This window comes from Maniola jurtina, chromosome 1 (assembly GCF_905333055.1).
Source record: "Maniola jurtina chromosome 1, ilManJurt1.1, whole genome shotgun sequence".
NCBI lineage: Eukaryota > Metazoa > Arthropoda > Insecta > Lepidoptera > Nymphalidae > Maniola > Maniola jurtina.
Genome location: NC_060029.1, coordinates 11,197,081 through 11,219,955, shown reverse-complemented (window position 1 = coordinate 11,219,955; position 22,875 = coordinate 11,197,081). Strand labels below are relative to the sequence as shown.

The 22,875-nt window shown below is 35.8% G+C and overlaps 1 protein-coding gene across 1 annotated transcript in view; it reads left to right on the top strand.

Annotated features, from left to right (window-relative positions):
- LOC123864278 (FYVE, RhoGEF and PH domain-containing protein 4-like) overlaps positions 1–14,097 on the top strand; it is a 34,689-nt gene extending 20,592 nt beyond the window's left edge. The window contains exons 6-8 of the mRNA XM_045904589.1: positions 1,485–1,698; positions 12,002–12,091; positions 13,230–14,097. Of these exons, the coding sequence (XP_045760545.1) occupies positions 1,485–1,698; positions 12,002–12,091; positions 13,230–13,312 (387 nt within the window). The 3' untranslated portion in view covers positions 13,313–14,097. The remainder of the gene's footprint in view (positions 1–1,484; positions 1,699–12,001; positions 12,092–13,229) is intronic.
- The last annotated feature ends 8,778 nt before the right edge of the window (positions 14,098–22,875 follow it).

Below are 22,875 nucleotides of genomic sequence, written 5' to 3'. Positions count from 1 at the left end.
GCAGATATTACAAAAATAGTTTATTACGCGGACGCGCCTCACTGGCGTCGGAAGCTGATTTCGTAGACAGAGAAATTGTGTACGACTAGCTTTGCTAACTTAAGTATATATGTAACCTATATACTTAAACACTAAAATACTAAGACACACTTTGTATTTATTTGGCAATATATCCAGTTTTATTACTGACCGTTTAGATAAAAATAGCTCAGATAAACTTCCGAGTATCAATTATGACAGATAGATACAGTACGAGTAGATAACAGAAGAGAGTTCTGATAACAATAAAACCTATGAACTCATGATAAACTAAACCTATTGTTCCCGAGTATCGAGATCTGGACGTTCTGCCAATTAAACTAGACATTTTAAGTGGCTTCTCCTTTGACCTAGTGTTTAATTAGAGTTTGTTTATTATTCTAACCCAAATTAGATGTGTTTTGCGTAATTGTAACCGTGTCAGCCTTTCTAGCACGTGCAGCTTAACATGCTCCTAAAATCGGAGAAAATGCCCCCATTTTTAATGGTATATAGGTACCGAAGAATGTTAAAAACGTTATACAGATTTTTTATACAAGAAGTCGGTTAAAAACCAACGTAAATTACGACGTATTGGAATGCATACATTATGAGTTATGACATAAGTTTCTATTCACCACATCCTATATTGCACCACTACATGTTTACAAATACGTGATGGACGATGCTTTCAAATGGTGTTGCCTTGTCCATGAATCGTAATACAATAATATTTGTCCTTGCTAATACCACGTTTAATTGGCCACGCGCTACCGATTTCAGATGTTTGACGACACGAGGAAGTAGGTACATCTCGTGTGTATGTTACTATATTTAGATTATCGCAGATCAAAGTATATCATCGTTTATTTTATAGATTGATAGAACACACAAGCAGATACTGCTAGAAATTAAGTCCATAATAACTTTGGTTTTCCTTAGTTTACTTAAATGGTAAATAGGTAGCTTTTAGCTGAAATGCGAGAGGTGATTATTCGCGGCCTATAGTTCGACCACGTACGACTTTGTTGATTGATGACCTTGTGAGTTGTTACTATGAAATCAAAACACGAGTGAAAAACCTATCTTTCAGAAGGTCTAAAGCAGACAGTATCCTCACAATTTAATTAATAAACCAATAGTCTTTATACGGTTACCTATGTAGGTACCTATTTATTAGACAGTTTGGTCGCACTTATATCAACAAGCAATACCATTGAATGTTTATAGCATCATAGGTATACCTACCAGTAAATCATAAGATTGAAATGTCGCAGACTACTCAATAGATAATGGTTTATTGTGATGGTGATATTTACATAATATGTATAAAGTATAAATACATGCAGATATATGAATTCTTTACCTATTAGATCAATATTTCATTATGTTTCCCAAAACAGTGATAACACTAATTTTATTGGTGTAAAATTAAATCATTAAAACGTACATATTTATCTTTTCAGCAACTGACAGTCGAGTTTTTTATTTACAAAGACCATATCCCGGTTGACGATCTCGGCATAACTGCGAAGGAGCACGATCAATACAAATTCAGCATCTGGTACAAGAAGAGAAACCTCAAGTCGTACAAACTGGAGACCAGGGAGCCTGCAATCAGGAACGCGTGGGTTGAAGAAATAACCTCCTTGTTGTGGGAGCAAGCTATGCGAAAGAAAGGTGAGATCTGAATTTATTTACTATTCTGTTAAGCGGTGGTGAAGTCTTAACCAGACTTCGACCTCCTATCCGAGGTTCGATTCCGGGCACGTACTTATAACTTTTTGGAGTTGCTTTCACTTGCTTTAAAGGCGAAAGAAAACATCCAGAAGATACCTGTATGCCTGGAAGTCAGCCAATCCGCATTTGGTTAGCGGGGTGGACGTAGTCCAAAACCTAAACCCTTTTTATTCTGATAGGAGACCCATGCTCAGTAGTGGACCGGCGATGGATTGAGATGACTATACCATTAACTCAATTAACGGTAGAAGCTATGGAGAACGTAATAGGTGCGAATACAGATGACCTGTCCTTGTGTCAAGCTAGTTAGAAAACTAAGGTTTTCTTATTACGATTTTCTCACCTTTTCTGATTCGCAATGCTAAGATATTAAGGAAGACACTTTTGACCTTCGATTCTCACTTTATGTTGACCAAATATTATTTTTCTGCATACTTGATATCACACACATCCAAACACAGGAACAAAACAAAAATATGTCATACTAGCGACCCGCCCCGGCTTCGCACAGGTGGACATTTATTTTTTCTATTTTCCGGGATAAAATATAGCCTATACGGATTCGGAAGAATCCCTCTAAGTAATGGTAAAAGAAATTTTGAAATCGGTCCAGTAGTTTTTGAGCCTATTCAATACAAACATACAAAAATACAAAGGTTTCCTCTTTATAATATTAGTATGGATAACAATGTTATCTATCTAGGGACATTAATATTCGAAAAATCTCCGGATAAAGAAAAATCTAGACCTTGGAGACATGCTTGAATGCATCCAACGGGTTTAACAAAAACGCGTTCGTTCATTTGCGTAACTAAAACGTCCGTAAATTAGAGAAATATCTTTGTTATCTATTCAAATAGTCATGCAAAACAATACGGTCAGTCACCTCTGTCACACTCTGGAAGTCTGGACTAGCTGTCTCCATACATTTATCTGTTTAGGGTGTTAAGGCTATCCTTGCCAACGATCCCCCGTCGATTTCCTACGTATGATATTATTGTTCTCATCTCTATCTGCCCTGGTTCGTGCATTCTCGGTTCCTAGATCGGTACATTTGTGATAACCAAATTTCAAATTGCTGTGATTGGCTGAATTTACCATGTTCTTGCTGCGACAGTGAGTTTGAGCCACTAGCGGAACAATGTTAGCCGGTCAGAAATGATTGCAATTAGTCAACCTGTTTGACGTCCGTGTTCTGTTTGGGCCCCTTTGAGCCCCTGTAATTTTAAAACTACATATTTTTAGAAAAATCTAAAACACCACAGACACAGATATTAGTTTCTAGACTATGTCTGCAAAATTTCATGGACTTTGGTTGCTTAATATTCAAATGAAATGGGAACTACGATTGTATGGAGTAAGTGACGGAGAGAGCTCTGTTAAGACCTTTGTCTTATTTGAATTAGGGCAAATGAGACGCCGAGTGTTAAAATTTTCTTTTGAAACTAAAATAATAATAATTAGAGCTCGGTTATTTTTAGTTACTTGTTATAATAAATGCTGTAACGGGACTATTTATTTATATGAAATATTTTGAAAATTTTATTCAGAGGAAGCTTTAATATCGGTATAGATTTCATAAACATTTACAGAAACAGTATTTTTTTTAAATCTTGTGACAGACTTTACGCTGAAATTACAGAACGGATTAGAATTTTGAACGCAACTTAGCACACTCATAGCCAATTATTATTAGTCCGGGTTAACATATAGGATAGTTTTTGAAAAAGCAAAAGGGTTCCTTTAAGGGGACCGATATATTATCAAGGTATAACTTAAACCTAAGGCTAGAATTCTTTTTAATGTAGACTTCAATTAATATTTTCAGAAAGCAATTAGTATTTTCAGAAACTCCATTTGAGCAAAGCCTGCGCGGACAGCTTGTCACACATAAAAATATTAGGCGATGCTCACGGTTTTCTCTGTGTGGATTTAGGTTTTGAAAAGCCCCGTGACTTTTTGATTTTCCAGGATAAAAAGTAGTATATGTCCGTCATTGGGATGCACTTTTCGTCAAAATCGGTGAAATGCATAGGCCGTTAAAGGTAAGCGACAGACAGACATGCTTTCGCATATATAATTTTAGTTTGAATGTGGATGATTACAGAACAACATTGAAGTTGAAGCCCGTTATTCATACTAAGTACTTAGTAAAGAGTGAGATGAATAGGAAGCTATATCGCGAGTGGCATATGCCCCGTGTAATTATGTCACTCTTCTGAAATCACAGTGCACGTTTGTTGCGTTCTGTTTGGATTCAAACCACAACGCATGATTAATTTGTTCAGTAATTATAACTAATTAGGTTTCATTTCACGGGCCATCGATTACCGCAGGTATATCAACAAACATAATATAGTAAAATACCAATGACGAATGAGTGGTTGATAATTTTTCCTTGCACGTTTTTGATAACCTCAGGGGCAATTTGTAAATTAACAATTTCTTTGTTTGCTTTAGTCTAGTCTACAAGAAACCAAAAGCTTAATTTGCTATAATCCGCCAAACCAACGAAATCTGTATGGTACGCAGCACCGTACAAATTTCAACACCACTCGACGCGCGTTTCGCCCTGACACCGGAGCATCATCAGGAGATGCAGACAATGTCTAATTGCAAAGACAATGAAACATTGTAAGGTCTACATCATCAGCATCATCAGGAGACCTTACAATGTCTAATTGCAAAGACAATTAGACATTGTAAGGTCTACATCTCCTGGTGATGCTCCAGTGTCCGGGCGAAACGCGCGTCGAGTGGTGTTGGAATTTGTGTGGTGCTGCGTACCATACAGATTTAGTTGGTTTGGCGGATTATAGCAAATTAAGCTTTTGGTTAATCATGGACTTCTGCAAAATAACACCAGCTTCTATGATACATTTAGTCTAGTCTGGTGTGGTTTTGACCATGCCTAGTTATCACCAGCAAAATTGTACCGCCAAGCGATTTAGCGTTCCAGTACAATGCCGCGTAGAAGCCAATTAGGAGGATTTAATCAAAACTACCATAACAGTTCCATGCTAGCTCGTTTCCATCTTAGTCTGCATCATTACTTACTACCAAGTTAAGATCGTAGTCGAGTTTTAAATATGTTGTGTGATTAAGAAAAATTATTATGAAGATAATCTAGAATGAATTTGTATATTTGTTGGAGTAGATGAACTTGGGAGGTGGAACTTGTTAACTACATCTGGCACTCAACCCTGTCCAGAGTAGTTCCCGCATAGTTAATCCGAACAAACTTTTTAATTGATCGTCATCTGCTCCCGGCGTTCATACGTGACGGACGGAGTGTAACAATGAGATGCTATGTTACTAGAGGATGTAATGTGTTTCAAAAACGCCTTCCTGGCTAGTGTCAAGTGTCAGTAATCGTAGTTTTCGTCATTCAGTGTATAATTGTCGCCAGACCGGCACCGGCTTACTAACGCTTGATGTATGAGTTATTGCTATTGGGGGTACTGGAGTAGCCTAGTTGCGACAGTATATAAATAAAGTGGATAGGTGACTAAAGGTTCTTAAGGTCCTAAAGGTTCTTATTCTCAATGCCTCGGATAGTATGTAGATAGATAGTATCCGAGGCGAGCTTGTCGTCAGTCCTGGTTATCATCACTAAAATCTGATACAAATTACTAATACCTCAGAGTACTTAGTAAACTTATTCCTTGTCGAGTCTTTACGGAGGGATCTGGGTGCCCAATGCCCACCACACCAGATGCTAAGAAAACCCTTATATGTGTTATTTCAATTACGACACAACAATGAGGAATACAACGTAGAGAGTGCATGATGTTTGCCGTTCCATTGGTCCAGTTAGGTTTATCTCGATGGGTTGCAAGGCTGCCGGAGTGACGCACGTAGCGGTCGATGACTGCCGTTTTTATTGGACCCCGTTGACTTGCATGTGCAGTGCGGCTGTGGGAACGCCAGGAAGTCGACTTTTTACAGCGATCAATCACTCTCGCTTTCGTTTTTTATCCACTGCAATTGCAAATAAAGCCAACTGGGTCGTTGCGTAAATGAACACAGCTGTAAAATAAAAAAACTTATTTATTCTATGAAAATCGGTCGCGGTTTATTGTATTTATCTGTGAACGCTTAACCAAGTGGATAACAGATTCCTCAATTTGTTTTTTTTTTTTTTTTTTTTGGCAACTTTAGTCTAAGTTGCAGGTGCATCTACCACCACTATGCTTGTAATACATATTGCTCGGCATAAGCCTATCTCGACTTTATGGAAAGATTCGCCCATTTAGACAACACTGGTTAGGATTGGTTTCCGCAGCGTTAGACTGGTTGCACTCGATACCAATCCATGCTGTTTATTTATCAAATTTGAAAGTTTATAATATGCACCGCTATCTCTCGGACTTCCTCGGTCAGGATTAATTGGTTGGTACGGTGTACCAACCGCAGATGAGGTTGACTGTTAAAGTAGTAAAATGCTCGTGCATTTTCTTACTCTTTATGAATTTATTCACAACTACTAGATATCAGATTTTTTGCTTATCATAAGAAATGATTCTAATGTTGAGCGTAAACTAATGAAAGCCTCCTATCTTTACATGCAAAACTCGAGCGACAATTGCTATTTCCTCGAGTACAATGGTCTTTTGTCTAATGCAATGCAAAGTAATATGTATGTAACTGTTTGCATGATTCACTGCGGTTGATATTACCAATTCATTACAGAGCGACTCATTGTGGTGTTGCTTAAAAAATAAATATTGCATTTACGAGTAGGCATCAATGAATTTGTAACGCAAACAACTATAGGTACTGTATGTGATTATATAACTTGCTTGTATACAAACTTGTAAGTTTTAATTATTATTATGTACATTCGTGCATGATAATCTTTGTAACATAGCATCATCGTTATATCACTTCTACATAACTCGCCAAAAGTTAACTCTGCTGAACTTACAGCCAAACGATACACACCGATAACACGATAATGTGTAAATTGCTTTAAAATAAACTGCCATACCCTGTTAGCATGCTTCTGTAAGCTATACCTATCGTCACTTTGCCAATTTTCAGTTTTCATTCAACAATACCACAGTGCCATGTTGTTTCTTATTTCAATAGCAAACTTTTATAAAATCTTTTTTACATATTCTTTTCATAAACATTGAATCGAGCTAAAAACAGGAGGAATTTTTATTGGACTATCTTCGGCATTTTTTAAACTATTAAATATCTAAATCTTTTTTGTTCAAACGAGTATGGTTTGGTTTTGTTCGGTCACGGGCCACGGCTTAGTATTTTTTGGAATTCTATAAAACTGTATATCCCAATTAAATGGATATGTCATAAAGTTTTCTTTCGGGATGGATTTGTTTTATAAATCAGGAGTGATAGTGGATTTCTTTTTGATTATGTAACTAAAGACTACGAGTATCAATTTTATAACGCTTTTTTACGTAAGTATTTTAGTCACATATTAAACATTTTTAAGTGGTAAGTATTCTGTTATGAGTGCAAATCCTACTACCGCTTGCATCTCTTCCGCCCTCGCGGGTCGAGCAGTTCCTTAAATGCTTATCAGCTTAGCCTAAGTAGCACTTTATGATAGGTTTTGTGAAGTTACAGGAGTCGTCATAAAATATACATTAGTAGTTCAACCTCAAGCCGAAGTTTCATTGGCTTTGGTCAGAATTAGTGACTGAATTATCTTGCACCAATATACATTAACTCGCCCGGTCCGAGTTGCAGCGGTCGTTTGTCGGCCAAGTTCTATTGTAATTCGGTTAATAAACAATTGGTTTCCATCTGAATAATATTAAATTGTTATAAACGTTTCTTTTCAAGTGTTTTGGGGTTCGCTGGACTAAAATAGTAAAACCTGAGGTGTATTTCGTCGTCACATCTCAATGTTCACTGGGATATATTATGTCTTGAAGGGCTTTTCCCACTCTCGTGGTCCTTCGACTAAGATCTAACCAACCAATCAAGTCGAGTGGTTATAAGTCAACCAAGTGGAAAGTCTACCAACAGTCTTTTCGGTCAATACGATTGCATGAGCTTTGCGTTTTTTGTTCAGCCCTAGTAACAGGCCGCCTTTTTCTGAAGCGCGCTCGCGTAAAGTCATTACGCGTTTATGTCAACACACAAGCTAACGAATTTGGCTTCACTTTTCAATACATAAGAATTGTATGAGCTTTACGTAGCTGGAGTTTTATTAGTATTAACTTTATTTTTGCAACTCGAATATATAATTAGGAATACAAATTAAATGCTTTAGTAAATCAGTAACAAACATACTATGTGTGTTTGTTACTGATTTACTAAACTGAGTAGGTACCTATATATCTAATATTTACAAACTAAACAGTAAAAAGTGAAAGTAGCGTTAACAAACATACCTAACTTGAATATTACGAGATATTTAAATTTTTAATACTCGGTCGAAAACATATTTAGCCAATAGTCTAGAATTAAAAGGTCCAAGTTCTGCGTTCCGCATTATTTGTTAAAGCGATGGTTTATGTGTCTGTTTTAGTAATAATATAAGTATGTAATTGATTTCTTATTTAAAATATTAATTATATTATACTATTTGCTTGGTTAAATTCTTTTGCGAGTGTAGATATCCGAGCCATATTACAGGAAACAATGCACGTAGAACGCAGAACTCTGAACAGTCTGTGCATGTACATCCTTGGCGGTTAAATCAATGTTACTTTAGATACCTAGTGTAGTTTTAACGCAAGGCAAACTTTCATGATCTTCGGTTAGATTTAGTAACCCATTGAGCTATGGACCATGGAGGTGCAAACCACATCCATCAGGGATCTGAAAAGCATGCCCTCCTAACTATTCAAAAACGTAATAGAATTAATAAGTAGGTAAACAACAAAATCTATTTTATTCTTGTTACAAATTACAGTACCGCAAGAGTTGCATCATTTGATAAGTATAGCGATATCTGTAGATTAACAAACTATAGCACTAATTTACTAAATATAGACAAAAAGTACGATTGAGGTTCAAACGCATCTGCGCGGCTGCTCTTCGCGACGCGTCAGCGCCTTGCTCCATACAAACTCAGATAAACTACGAGCATAACTGCCGCGCCGCGTCGCGCAGCGCAACTCAAGTGCGTTGGGACCTTTAGTCCTTTCGTTTGAGATTACCGTTCAGGTTGAAGCAGTTTTGTACAGGTCCATAGCCGACCGCCTGCAGCTTCGCCCGAAAAAATATAAATCCTTGACATTTCCTATCCCGTGAGGATTTCGAAAAATGCGCCTTTATTCCTTGTCTACATTATCAAGGAAACCTCTACCCAAAATTTCAAATTCCTAAGTCCAAGGGCTTACGCTGGGCGCTGATGAGTCAGTCGTGAGTAAGATCTTTTCTTTTTATGGGTATGAATTGACTAGCGACTGTCTGCAGCTTTGCTCCTGTAGAAATTCTGAAAAACTCCTTGTCTACATTATAAAGGGAATCTCTTTGCAAAATTTCATCTTCCTATTCTATGTCCAAGGATTTGGTTTGGTTTCTGATGAGCCAGTCAGTTAGTGAGTCAGGACTTTTTTTTACTGTATGAGATGATGATCATTGACTCTAGAATGTGACACCTCTCTGTAAGTGACTAAATTATCTTGAACCTCAATACATAAACTCGCCAGTCCGAACTGCAGTGGTCGTTTGCCGGCTAATTCTATCGTAATTCGGTTAATAAACAATTGGCTTTCCATCTGAACAGTATTATGCTATTTAGCATTTCTGTGCAAATAAGTAGGTACGTTACATTAAGGTCATTTTGGATCAATAAAAATAATCTATTCATCGTGATCAAACCCATTGCCGCGCCGGCCCACAACTAAGTATGGCTTTCCTCTCAGAATGAGATGGGCGGGCAGATTGGCAGACTTTACACACCTTTGAGACCTTTGAGAACATTATGGAGAACTCTCGGGCATGCAGGTTTCCTCTCGATGTTTTCCTTCACCGTTAAAGCAAGTGATATTTGATTAGGTATTTAAAACTCTGAAAAGTTGGAGGTGCGTGCCCGGGGTCAAACCCCGGACCTCTCACTCCCAAATAGAAGGCTGATTTAACCATTGGACTAACTCCACTCCTTCCAACAATAATCTATTATAATGCTACTATTATACACAAATAGGTGTCTGTCTGTAATTGATTTTGAAGTGACTGGAAATGGTTATTTCGTCCTCCTTGTAGTCGAACGATTGATGTCCACTGCTGGATAGTCCAAATAAAATCTCTTGCAGGGACTTGTATACACCATAGTCCCGGTCTTACACTGCGCCCGAATCCAGCGGCTCCCTGCGATTAGTTTGGTATCATATTCTATCCACCAAGTGGGGGATTGTTATTTCCATGTTATAGAAAATCAAACACCCACTTAAACATTTTCCTGCCTGTTTGACGAAATGGTTGAATCGATTCTGATGGGAATTTTGCAGGCAGGTTCGGTAGAGTAATATGCAAGGAGCGATTTAATTTATCCTACATCACTGATAATAATAATTGTGAACCATGAATTCTTTACCTATTAAATACCTACACTTTACAGTAGGTACAAATTATATTAATATTTTAGGACTGATTTAAACAGGTAACTATTGCAAATTTCAATTACCTACTTAATCTCTGAGAATAATCAGTGATAAGCGGCTAATGGAAAATATGTCTTAACCTTTACCTAGTAAAAATATAAATAAATTAATCTTTATTATCTTATCAGAACATTACTTACAGACTTTGGTGTGAGGCCCTGCCTCCTGATGAAGTGAAAACTGTGTTTCAGGAGGCAGTGTCTTCCCATAATATAGTGTACAGCACAATATAATATAAATAATTAAATGAAATTTAAATTTAAATTTACGTGAGTACTTAATAATTAAAGATATACATATTTAAAGATAGATAGTAAATACCTAATTTTAAACAATATATTAATCGCAGATTGAGTTCTTTGAATGTCATATCGTTTTATCAGTTGTTTTTATTAGTTAGTTCCAAGTCAGGTGCGGCCTTGCGATAACTACGACTCAGTTTCAAACAATGCCTTATAATTATTTAAAGGGCTCTTGACACGAATTTGTAGATATTTTATCTTTTCTTTCATAAGAATCTATTAAAGTTCAATAAGTAAAATTCACTTGAACGCTAAGACGAAGCCAATATATTTATCAAAGTCTAATGAGTAATTTGGCAAAAACGGAGAAATTAACGAATACATACCCCCCTACTTCCATGCTATCCATAATTAATCCATATCTATACTAATATTATAAATGTAACAGTGTGTCTGTCTGTCTGTCGGTTTGCTAGCATTTCACGGCCCAGCCGCTTAACTGATATTTACATTTAGTACTGAGATAGCTTGCATACCGGAGAAGGGTATTAGGCTACTTTTTATCCCAGGAAATCAGAGTCCACACGGGATTCTTAAAACCTAAATCTACGCCGACGAAGTTATGGGCATAATTTCTCGTAAATAACATATATCTGTGTTCGTGAAGGACGTGTGGCCTAGTTTTGACAACGCATATCAATCGATTGTGATTGTTAAGGAAAGTTGACCCAAGTCGGTAACTGGATGGGTGACTGATTTAAACGATCCTTTGGCCTTTTCGTTTCTTCCGTGCCTCGGAGAGCACGTTGAGCCATCGCGGTCCCAGTTATTACCTCTAACATGTGATAATAACTGTCAACCTAAGAGTCAAAATCTCGTTCTCTCAAAGAGTTGTATGCGGAAGGATCTGGGAACCCACTGCATTACTATCCTAAGAGAACTCCTACCATTATAGGATTCATGGAAAGGGGTCACGACCCTCAGTAACGAGGAATAACGATTATAGAGAGATCTATGTTCGGGTAATGCATGGATAATGAGAAAAATACATTGACATATCGACATTATTTTGTAACGATTCCAATATGTTACAAAAACAATAGTGCATTTTCACTTGACTTGTTTATCTATTTAATACACTTTCGTATGATAACAATCGCAAACTATGAAAAGTCCCGATGCAGTCTGTCAGTCATTAGTAAATTAAAAATTAATTAATTAGTTAAGTAACTGTAGATACAATAGTTGCAAACTGATTTTGGTGAAATAATTTACTACTCAAGAAAAGGATTTTTGCAGAGACTTGAGTTACTTTTAATATCGTTTCAATCGGAAAGATCGAATAAAATTAAGATTAAAATAGTCCTTATTTAAATAATATGTCTTTAACTCCCAATCGTTCTCATATTTCAGAACTACTAATGGAACAACGCCAGAAGAGAATATCAATGGTGTCGATGGATAGCCAAGATTCGACAGAGACCGAAAGAAATGATGACAAATGTAAGTAAGATTTAATATTATAATAGATCAATCAAGGTATAATAAAGTAAACTTAACAGGGCTCTCTCCGTCACTCGCTTCATACAGTCGTAGTTCCAATTCCATTTGAATATTAAGCAACCAAAGTCCATGAAATTTTGCAGACATATTCTAGAAACTAATATCTGTGTCTGTGGTGTTTTAGATTTTTCAAAAAATATGTAGTTTTAAAATTACAGGGTCTCAAAGATTTGTATGTAAATTGTTAAGACCGCGTAACTTTGAAACCGAATATTTTAACAGAAATCTGGAAAGCCACAGATATAGATATTAGTTCTAGAATATGTCTGCAAAATTTCATGGACTCTTGTTGCTTAATATTCAAATGAAATTGGAACTATGTTTGTATGAAGCGAGTGACGGAGGAGCCCTCTTAAAATTTAATAATTGAACTATAGCTTGTGTTATATATACTACATCGGTACAACAAGCGCTACAATAACGCTAAACATATTTTTTATTTTACATGATAATAAGCGTGGATCAAATAACATTTTAATTAATCACTTTCGATAAGTTTTAATGTAGTAAACTTTCATGATATGTATTTTTGAATTTCTTCTGGGCTTATTGATGCACTACCTTTATTGACAAATCGGCCAAAGATTTTTATTAAGTAAAAATAATGTACATAAATCTTTCCTCCAGGTATATTAGATGGTTTCGTTTACGCGAAGTTCACATGAGTTTCTTTGTAGGTCAGTACTTTTAGGCACGTTTCCAGATTTGTTAATATATCTTTGGGGTTTTCTTTTCCGGCTCTATATTTCTATTCATGGGTATTATCATGGGATTCAAAATTGATTTCTTTGTTTGCTACAGATCACATTAATGTACTTTATCTATAAAAGTATTTCTTTTCTACTATCTTAAAATCATTTAAAATAGCTTCTGTCACTTGGCCATTTGGTTTCTCTCTTGAAATTGAAAAAAAATTCTAATAAATAGACGGAAAATTGTTTTGTTGGACTTATTATCGTGTCGATTTTTTGCTTATCTTCTGCTCTTTAATATGTTATGATATTGTTAATGTGGATTTTTCAAATACATATTATAATTAACGTGTGAAAACATTTCAAATCTGTTATTTTCTTTACAGATAACTCTCTTCGTGGTGTACCTGGTGAGGTCAGAAGGTCCGGAGATAAAACGTTTAGACGAACGACGTGGTACTGTGAATGAGCTAATAAGACAGCTATTTTTGGTATTTAATTTGAAAAGTCGATGAGTGAATTTTAACTTTTGTACGAGACAGAGGGCCAGCCAGTGGAAATTTATTAGTCGACTTTTAATTACCTTCGTCAGTAGAGAAGCTAAATTAAAATCGGATTTGAGTTACTTTGATCACTACTCACTGCGCCTTCAATACAAATTTTTACTGGCAAATCAGCCTTCTCACTTGAAATATTTATTATCCAGTCGAATACTGCAGCTACTTGTTTTACTTTATACCGTAACGAAAAATTCGTATATTTTATATAACATTGTTTTCAAATTGTAAATAAAGTACTTGGTTGTTACTTGTTCTGGAATAAACGAACTGAAACACTGAGATAGCTCAAATTTTGTATAAATTAAAATAATTAATATTATAAAATAATTCCAAAGAAACTTGTATTTATCTATAACCGAGAAAATCAGAATAGTCTTAATAATAATAGGAAGTCTGTATGTTTACAATATTTTGAGGTACCTATGTGATAAAGTAAATTAGTTAGATATCAATGTAATGTTGCTAGCTGTAATATTATCAGTCATTATTTTATGAAACATAATATTATTAATGTTAGGATTAATGTTGAAGTTTTGTAAATACTTAAATATTCAAAATATGCATAGCTTTTAGAAATGTTATTTAAATAAGACTTCATTTTATCGTTATTGCCAGTCTAAAAATATTATAATGTCAATGTAAGTACCTAGAGATTTTATAAAGGTAAATAAAACCAAAATTATTTATAAAGTAATTAATTTTATTTTTGATTTTAATCATGGCGATAGTTGAATCATTCTACTAAATACTTTATCCTTAGCCCTAAGGTGACGTAGAAAGTTAGAAAGATAGAAAGTACTCGTAGTTAGTAAAGTTATCGCATCCAAACTAACAAAGCGAAATAGTTTCCGCCATGTTGTAAAGTCATTTGTAAAATCCATTGAAAATATATTTAAAAAATATTGAATGAAATAATATATTTCTAACTAGGACGTCACAATATGGCAGACACGATTTCTTTTTCTTAGTTTGGACGCGTTCTAACGTCCTCTTGTTTCTTTTCTGGAAACCTAGAAATGAGAAAAAATATTAGAATTTAACTTCAAAACTTCATTTTTGTCTCCACGAGATGAGATGATGATAAACTATAAGAATAAAGAGTAAAAATATAGTGCAATCACTTTGAATCACCTTTTAGACCGAGTTTAAATATACAGTTAGAGATATTGCTCAGATAAAATATCTCTTGCATGAATGCAATAAAAGAAGTTAGTCCTGCGTCGCTAGCAAACGATGATGCCGAGCCGAGCGCATTCGCCATTTGTATTTTAGGCTCAGCTGCTGAAATCTCACGTTTCACCTGTCGATAGCACTTGAATAAAGTTCTATTCTTTTGTTGGAACCTTTCCTCCGCATACAACCTTTACTTCGTAATAGTAGTGTGTTTTAAACACGACATTGTTAAAATATGTCGGCATCCGATAACATTGAATTGTTTTACTTATTCGTCTATTGACTGTAGTCGTTCTGAGGGGAGACCAGTGCTCAGTAGTGAGCCGGCGATTGGTTGACCATGATGATGATTATATTTATTTAATCGAAGCATTTCTAAACTCACTGAGAAATGGATTAATGTGATCGTGAACGTGATCTTATACATGACTGTATATTCCGCAGTGTCGTAGTCCTGAAGACTAGCCTGATGATGCTAGGGATGGCATATGGATCCTAATCATGGTCGCTATGGGCCTCATAGGAAAGCTTAGAGTTTCTCAGAGATAGATAGAGTTATGCTCGGAGTTTCTCTACGTGATGAAATCAAGTAAGAACTTAAGGTGTTGCGAAGCTGAAGTGGAAAAAAGACAGGGAACATTGTTCAAAAAACCGATGTGGAAGTCCCAAGATGCTAGGGACCTTGCACTGAAAAGTGCAGCGCGGGCAAAATCCCTTTTAGGTGGACAGACGATAATATCAAAAGAGTTGTAGGGAACAGCAGCAGGAAGCGTAAGACCGTGGCATCTGGAAGTCCTTACAAGAGACTTACGTCCAGCCGTGGACGTTTATCGGTTGATGACGACGTGATCTTATAGGTAAGTTCCTTTTCCAACTCAATTTGTGCTCTTGAACTTTGTCCTTAACAGGGCTCTCTCCGTCACTTACTCCATACAATCGTAGTTCCAATTTCGTTTGAATATTAAGCAACCAAAGTTCATGCAATTTTGCAGACATATTCTAGAAACTAATATATGTGCCTTAGGTTGCTTAATATTCAAATGAAATTGGAACAACGTTTGTATGGAGCGAGTGACGGAGAGACCCCTCTTAAAATTCTGCAAACGAACCAAAATGAAAACTTCATGGGTATGTTTAGACATTTTATTTATTGCCATCTATACGAGTACGTTAACATTTTAATTACAGAATGTAGGCAATAAAGCGCTGAAATTTTGAATTTAACTGAAACATGTATCAAACTTTAAATTGATGGCTGTTGAGAAGCAGCTCATTTGTTACAAAAGAAATAAAACGAAGTAACGTAACACGTTTGTTAAAATCCGCAATGCGAAAAATTATAGCTGAGGGAGCGAAGTGGAACGGAATATTCTACCTGAAGGCTAAATTTTATTGCCTCGCGTTGTTTTCGAACAATTGCATTAATAGTGTATCAAAGAAGCTCACCCGCTTTACGGTCGTGGAGTGGAGGGCAGGGTACAATTAAAATTTTAATAATTTAAACAAGGAAAAGCATATTCCAATCCGAGAAATCTGTTGTTATTAACATAACTGGAAATGATGGCAAATGAAATCCATTCCTTTTTCAGAATTTCATTTTTTTAAATTTTTAAATCATTTCAATGCATAAATTAACGAACTAGCTTTTTGAAGCTTACACGTAATAATGCCAATAAAAGATCTGGCTCTATAATTTTAAGCTATCGTGAGAATTTTAGGATCACTTCCAAGATAATGTTACCTGGAAGGTACCAAGTCTAAGTAGGTTTTCTGTGAAAATCATCAACCGGTATGAGAGTGAGATCTTAGACTGTAAGAGTAGTAAGTAGAGTAGTAAGAGGACTAAGTAGGAATTTAAAATCTATTTTTTAAACTGAGATTTGTTTTGCGTAATTTTTTTCTCTTTCACGCAAATGCCAAAATGAATAAGCAAAACAGATGACAGCTTTAATAAACGTACGTTTGTTAGTAATTTCTGTTTCCTAGACGCCAGTTTCGTGGAGAAGTGAGAACGCAAAATGATGTCTCGGCGGATGGGAGCTTTACGGCGCCATTTCTCTGAGCCCGACTTGTTTCGACAGGAGTTCTTTGGCGTCTTTAACACTCCCTAGAGGGTTCATTTATATATTCGCAACACGGAGGCGGCAATAAAACTGCGTTATCCCGGTCATTATTTAGTCATCGCCCGGCCGCTCCTTCACGCTAAGAAAATAAAATGCAACTGAATTACTTTTATGACTACTGTGCAGTTACGTGCAACAGTTGGAATAGTTACTTGATAGCAATGTAACTAACATTTCATCATATTTATTATACGGTGTAAACTATGAAACGTATTTCTTCAGGGAGCACAATCCCATATACCTACTCTTAACTTACACCAAAGAAAAATTAAGACTAGGAATTGAGAATCAATATCAACTATTGTATTTAATCATGGAACAGTACAGGTTCCTCTAGATTAGAATAGAGTTGATAATTCCAATACAAATAGTAAGTAGTAACTGTTGTTAGTTATTGAGAGGAATGAACCTTTGCCTTTATAGTAAACAGTTTACAATAAAACTTTCTGAGTAACTATTGACAACTTGGGGGCAAAATAATTTTCGTATTTCGTTCTACTTTGAACTATTTCTCAGAATGAAATTTATTTTCATTCCCTGCTTTCCTACAGTCCAAGAGAACCTTGAAAATCTAATTTGGTTTTCACTAAATTATAGTAAAAGTTTGCGTAAAGAATGAAGTTTCGAGTTCGGAAACAATCGTGAAATCCTAGTAGGAGTCCCGGTCAGAGCCGGTTACGAGCTAGCCATTTTACGAGGCGGCCCCGGGCGCCGCTGCTAAATCTCCTTATTTATCCGGGAAAACATAAACCGTAGTCTCAGCAAAAATTAATTGGCTTCCACGCTCTTTCTTGTCGCACATTACGTTTTGCGAGTTTATTGTTTTGGCCTTACCTATCCATTTGCTGTTGTTATTGAAATAAAAGGTGGTACGCGTGGTAGCTTAATTGATTCTTTTGCGGCCCTTGATTACTTTTTTATGACCAAGGGTTAAGGAAAATTAGACCTACCATAGGATAGGTACTATACGATGTACTTAACATAAGTTAAGAAGTTTTATTTCTTATTATAGTATAAGTATTTCTTATTATACTATCGGGTGAAGGGCTGGCTAATTTTTTTACGCACCGGATCAATCTGGCTGTCCAGTGTGGAAATGCAGTATTCTTGGCTCCATTCCACGCGGGAATGATTTTTATAGTAATTAGATAAGTAAGGCTTTAAGTTTTATTGTAATATTTTCAATATATATAATAAAATAAATAAAAAAACTGTATACTGTATAGTAATGACATATTATGTCATATTCTGTAGTAATTAATGGTCTTCTTATTATTAAGCTTTTATCTTTAGAAACCCAATTTATCTTGTTGATCAAGTAATTAAAACCAGAAGATTCGTACCTACTAAGTTACTACCATACTCACCACTGTTACTTAGGAATCCTTTCACCAAAGCGGAGATTGCTATAAGGAAGCAATAGGACCGCCTTTGCATTATGTTAGTTTTAGGTTCATTTGTTTTTGCTTGTTTTGTGTACAACAAAGATTTTATAAATATTTACTTTCTGTATAGTAATAAAAAGCAAAATAATATTATGTCTTTCAAAACAGCACCAATAAAAAGTTTGTTTTGGTAAAAATCTACTGAAATTTCCAAGTGGATATTCTCGCATGTGGTTTAAACTACACAACGCGGTGTGTTTTATTACATACTGTTCTGTTTTTATTTTTATGAGCGGACCAAATTTGGCGTGATGTTCAAACGACGGATCATAACCGTCGGACACAGCAAATGTTTGCAATCCCATCCGTAAACCTGGTTTTGTTCCGATATGTTTTCTCATTTGAGACTTTATGTTCATTGCGCAAAGACGCCTCTTGGAAAAATATCAGCAATGCACTCTAAGACTTCACTCACGCGTAACTATTTTATTCTTTGAGCCATAAAAAGCTCGCTTTCACCTGAATTTTTTTCTGAAAGGCGACACACTTCATTAACGTTTCTGTTTTATGGGAATTCGTTGTGAAAAGTAAAGCTTAGATGACTCTATCTAAAGTTACCCGATTTGATCCAGAGGGTGAACGTATGCTTCTAACAAGGTTAGATCCTTATAAAGTTTTATAACTGAAATACAGATGTTCATTTCTTGTGAAATGATCACTAAAATTGTACCTGCGCAGTAGGCAATTTTTTTTTATTGTATGAAGTGAGGCGTGGTGGCAGGAGTGCTACGCTATTGAGGAATTGATTTGTTCGTCGATCTTCCGTTATCTGCGCAATAAGAGAGGATAGTACCTATGCGCAGACACATCACAAGACCCCTCAGTAGTACCTAATCCAAAAAAAAAACCTGAAAATGGAACCCTTTGTAAATTTTGCTCAAAACTGGAATGAGTAAGTACCACCTACTACGTTCGTACTACTACGTAGCGTAGATGAATTAACTTTTCTTTACAAGCAGTTTTAGGTAGGTAGGTATATTGGGATGATGAATTTGGCAACTGCTAATTAGAAGTCACAAGACGTGTTTTTTTATAAAATTTATTTCATAATGTCCGCATTGGAATTCTGTAAAGAATTCAGTTTATCTGATTGGCGAAAACTAAAACACAGAGTTTTCAAAATAAACGAACGGCATTGTTTACCAGAATGAAGCTTACGCTTGTGCTTACACAACACGTTTCATATAGGAAACACTAGAACAATGAGACTGCAGCAAAGATCACACATGCGGCCTTTCTGCTTCTGACGATAGACGAAAAATAAGTTGAAAATGAAATTGAAGTTGACCTGACTTAGAATCATTAATGTATAATTTTTTTGTAATTTAAAATATTATAAGTGCTTGCACTTAGACTTATTATTGTAAGAATTAGGCTCAAAAGTCGGACTAGTGTTAAATCAGTGTACGCCCAACTAAGTTCGAACTCCAGATATAATATTATATGGTTATTGTTTGTTTGTTTGTTTGAAAAATGTCTTTATTATCAAATATTAAATATATACACAGTTTATGTCCCGGTAACACACACAGGATAAACACAAAATAATAAATCTAACACAGTTTTGCAGGCTATACACGCCCCTTTCAAACTTACCAACATCATAATTAACACTCCATTCACATCATAAATACATCACAATAGGTTAAAAAACTAAATATGCAAACCTTAGTACACGGTTAACACTTCTACACATATTTTCATATGGTTATTGGTTAGCCTTTTGGTTGACGTCAGTTGGAATCATTTTCATATTTGTTTTTTTTTTGTGCCTTCTTACTGATGCCCACAATTTTGTCTGCGTGGATTTAATTTTCGAAATTCCTTGCCAACTGTTTGATTTTGCGGGATAAAAAGGATAAAGAGTCTAAAAAACCACGTTGATCTCCGTTGTGCTGTTGCACTTTCGCATTTTATTTAAGTTGGATAATACTAAAAATTATTCTTTCCTACATTATAAATTTTATAAGATGCTTGACTTGAGTGTACATGAGAAAGGTTTTGGAGAATAAGCCTTCAGGGAGTCGTAAAAAGAACTAAAAAAATAAGGATAGTAATGTTACGTGTCTTAAAAGAAGGTGCGTAGGTATCTAGGTATATGTTTGGGATTTACCTATTTATGTGTTTTCAAAGTAGCGGATTTTTTTGTATTTTTTTTTGTATGTTGCTTAGATATTTTGCTTCTAGAAAACGAAAAAACTTTCGAATTTAGGATTTATTTGTTGTGAATCCTCATTCAGCTATTTAAAATTCTAATTTTCATGGAAGATTTACAATTTCCACATAGAATAACCCATTTTGTTGAAACCAAATAAAATTTGATAGACGTCGGGGTTTCAAAGTGATCGGAATTATAGCGGCCCCGCAATAGAAAACGCAGTATTGGGAGACCCCACACTAGGTGAACGGACGATCAACTAACTGCCAGTAGATGCTGGATACCATTGACACAACACCGTGTGGGAAATCCTTGCAAGAGACTTGTAGACAATCCCAAACTAACCAGCTTGTTGGAGAGCCTAGAGCATCACAGAGATGTAAACTCTCTTTGCGTGTTCTATCGTCTTTATAACGGGAAGTGTTCTTAAGACCCACCCTCCTTTGTGTACATTTGCACCGCAGGACTCCGTAAGAAATTTCACCCTCACCAACTGGGTGCCTGGTGCACTTCGACCACCCATTGTGCCAAATTATTTTCCCCATGTAAATTGTAGAACTAACTCTCTTCGGCGATGTTTCTACTAGATTTCAACATGAGGTTATTCAAGGGGCGGATTAATTAACTCCTCAAAAGTCGGCAAGGGATTGGTGATTCCTTTGGTGTTGCAAATGTTCGTGGGCGGTGGAAATTACATAACAGGAGAAGACTCACCAGCACGTTTGCTCATTATTTTTATACAAAAAAACCTTCGTCTAGTAATGGACGTCTTTTGGTTGAAACGACGAAAGAAAATTTTGATTTTCTTAGAACTGTGTGATTACATTTTTGTAGGTGGCGTAGTAAATTACGAGTTCAGTTAGTCAGATGCCGGTGTTTAGACACCATATCACAGCCTGCAGTGATCCATTGCGATGGCCGCGTAATCCCGGCTAGAGGCTTTGTCTCACGTCCAGCTTACTTTTATTACCGTGCCTGCATGGCGAAATAAAACAAAATTGGCGGGAATTTATGTGCCACAGCCCCTGTATGGCTAGTGGGGTGGAAAGTTTTCAATTTGAAACCCCGACCTCTATTAATTCAAGTACGCTGGACTTGCGATTGCCGACCTGTTTTTGGAGCAACTTGATTGTTTCCATGTTGGCGCTGATAACAGTAGTGAGCGCCGTATTGTGAGCGTACAAGGTGAGGACTATTTGACACAAAGCGTCAATTTTAATACCCGGTAGGCTCGGCAGGGCACACAAAAAATAACTGTCATTTTGTATGAAGACTTGTGCTTCCAGTGTACTTCTATATATCCATTTCAGTGATTTGAAACGAATAACTTGTTTGTCTCGTGTAAGGAGGGTTTTGTAGGTAATAAGGGGTCGCAATGGCTGTCGCGGGCTTACTTAAAACTACTTTCTTGGTTTTATTACCTAAGTGCGGCGGGTGGAAGTGGGTAGAGCTGACGTAAGTTACGCGTTTGTTTAGGTGTCACTACCTCCGTCATTTGCGAACACTAAAACAGAATATAGTAGAGCATAGGTGTGGGTGTGTACGTACGAAAAAGGGGATTTTAAGTACCTACTTACGCGGAATATCATGGATAAATTAAGATTTATAAAGTCCTTTAAATGTTAATTCTGCCGTCTTTTTACTAAATCTCTAACCCCAAAAAGTATTATTTGAATTATTCATTCATACATGGAATATATAAAAACTGATATTTTTGAAATGTATGCTATGTAGGATTAAACCAAAAAAGTACGTATTCATAACCTTGATTCTTGGTTTTTTTTCTAAATTCCCATAATTAATTATTGGAGGTTTGGAGAGAATTTTGGGCATAACTTTAGAACATGAAACAGAGTGAACGACATGAATGAAGTAATTAAAAGATTTCAGCCGTAACATTTTTCGAAATTTATTGTAAAATATTCCCTACACCAGTCAATCTAGAATGTTATTTTAGTCAAAAACCGAAATAAATAAATATGTTAGTTACCTAAACAGTTTATAACAAGAAAGGTTAGTTTATACTTCAACCCTTTAACAATGTCCATAATAATGAAGCTGAAAATTTGCTGAATAAATATAAGCATTTGTAGTCACGACGTTTACAGCAACATAACGCTTCCTCGGGCAGCAAATTGAATGTTAAAATGTGAAAACGCGTTACCTGCCCGTAACTGAATAAGTTATGAGCTGGGAGCTATTGGTAATGAAACTTGAATGACCTCGAGCATATACACCACAGAATTATAAATAGTATTATAGAAATGACTTATCGGGCAAGGCCGCTGATTTATTGTAAATTCTTCATATAAATAAAGTTTAACCCTTAAGAACCCATTAAGAGCGCAAAACAAACCAAAAATATAAGAAGGATAGATGTATTTTATTATTCACGGTATTGAATAATCAAATATATTATCCCGTCTGAAAAAACTAACTCTAGGATCCCAAACAACATAATTTTTTTTTTATTTTTTTTATTCTCTATAGGTAAGCGCTTGACCACAATCACACCTGATGGAAAGTGATGATGTGGTCTAAGATGGGACGCGTTTACCTAGAAGGTGCCTATT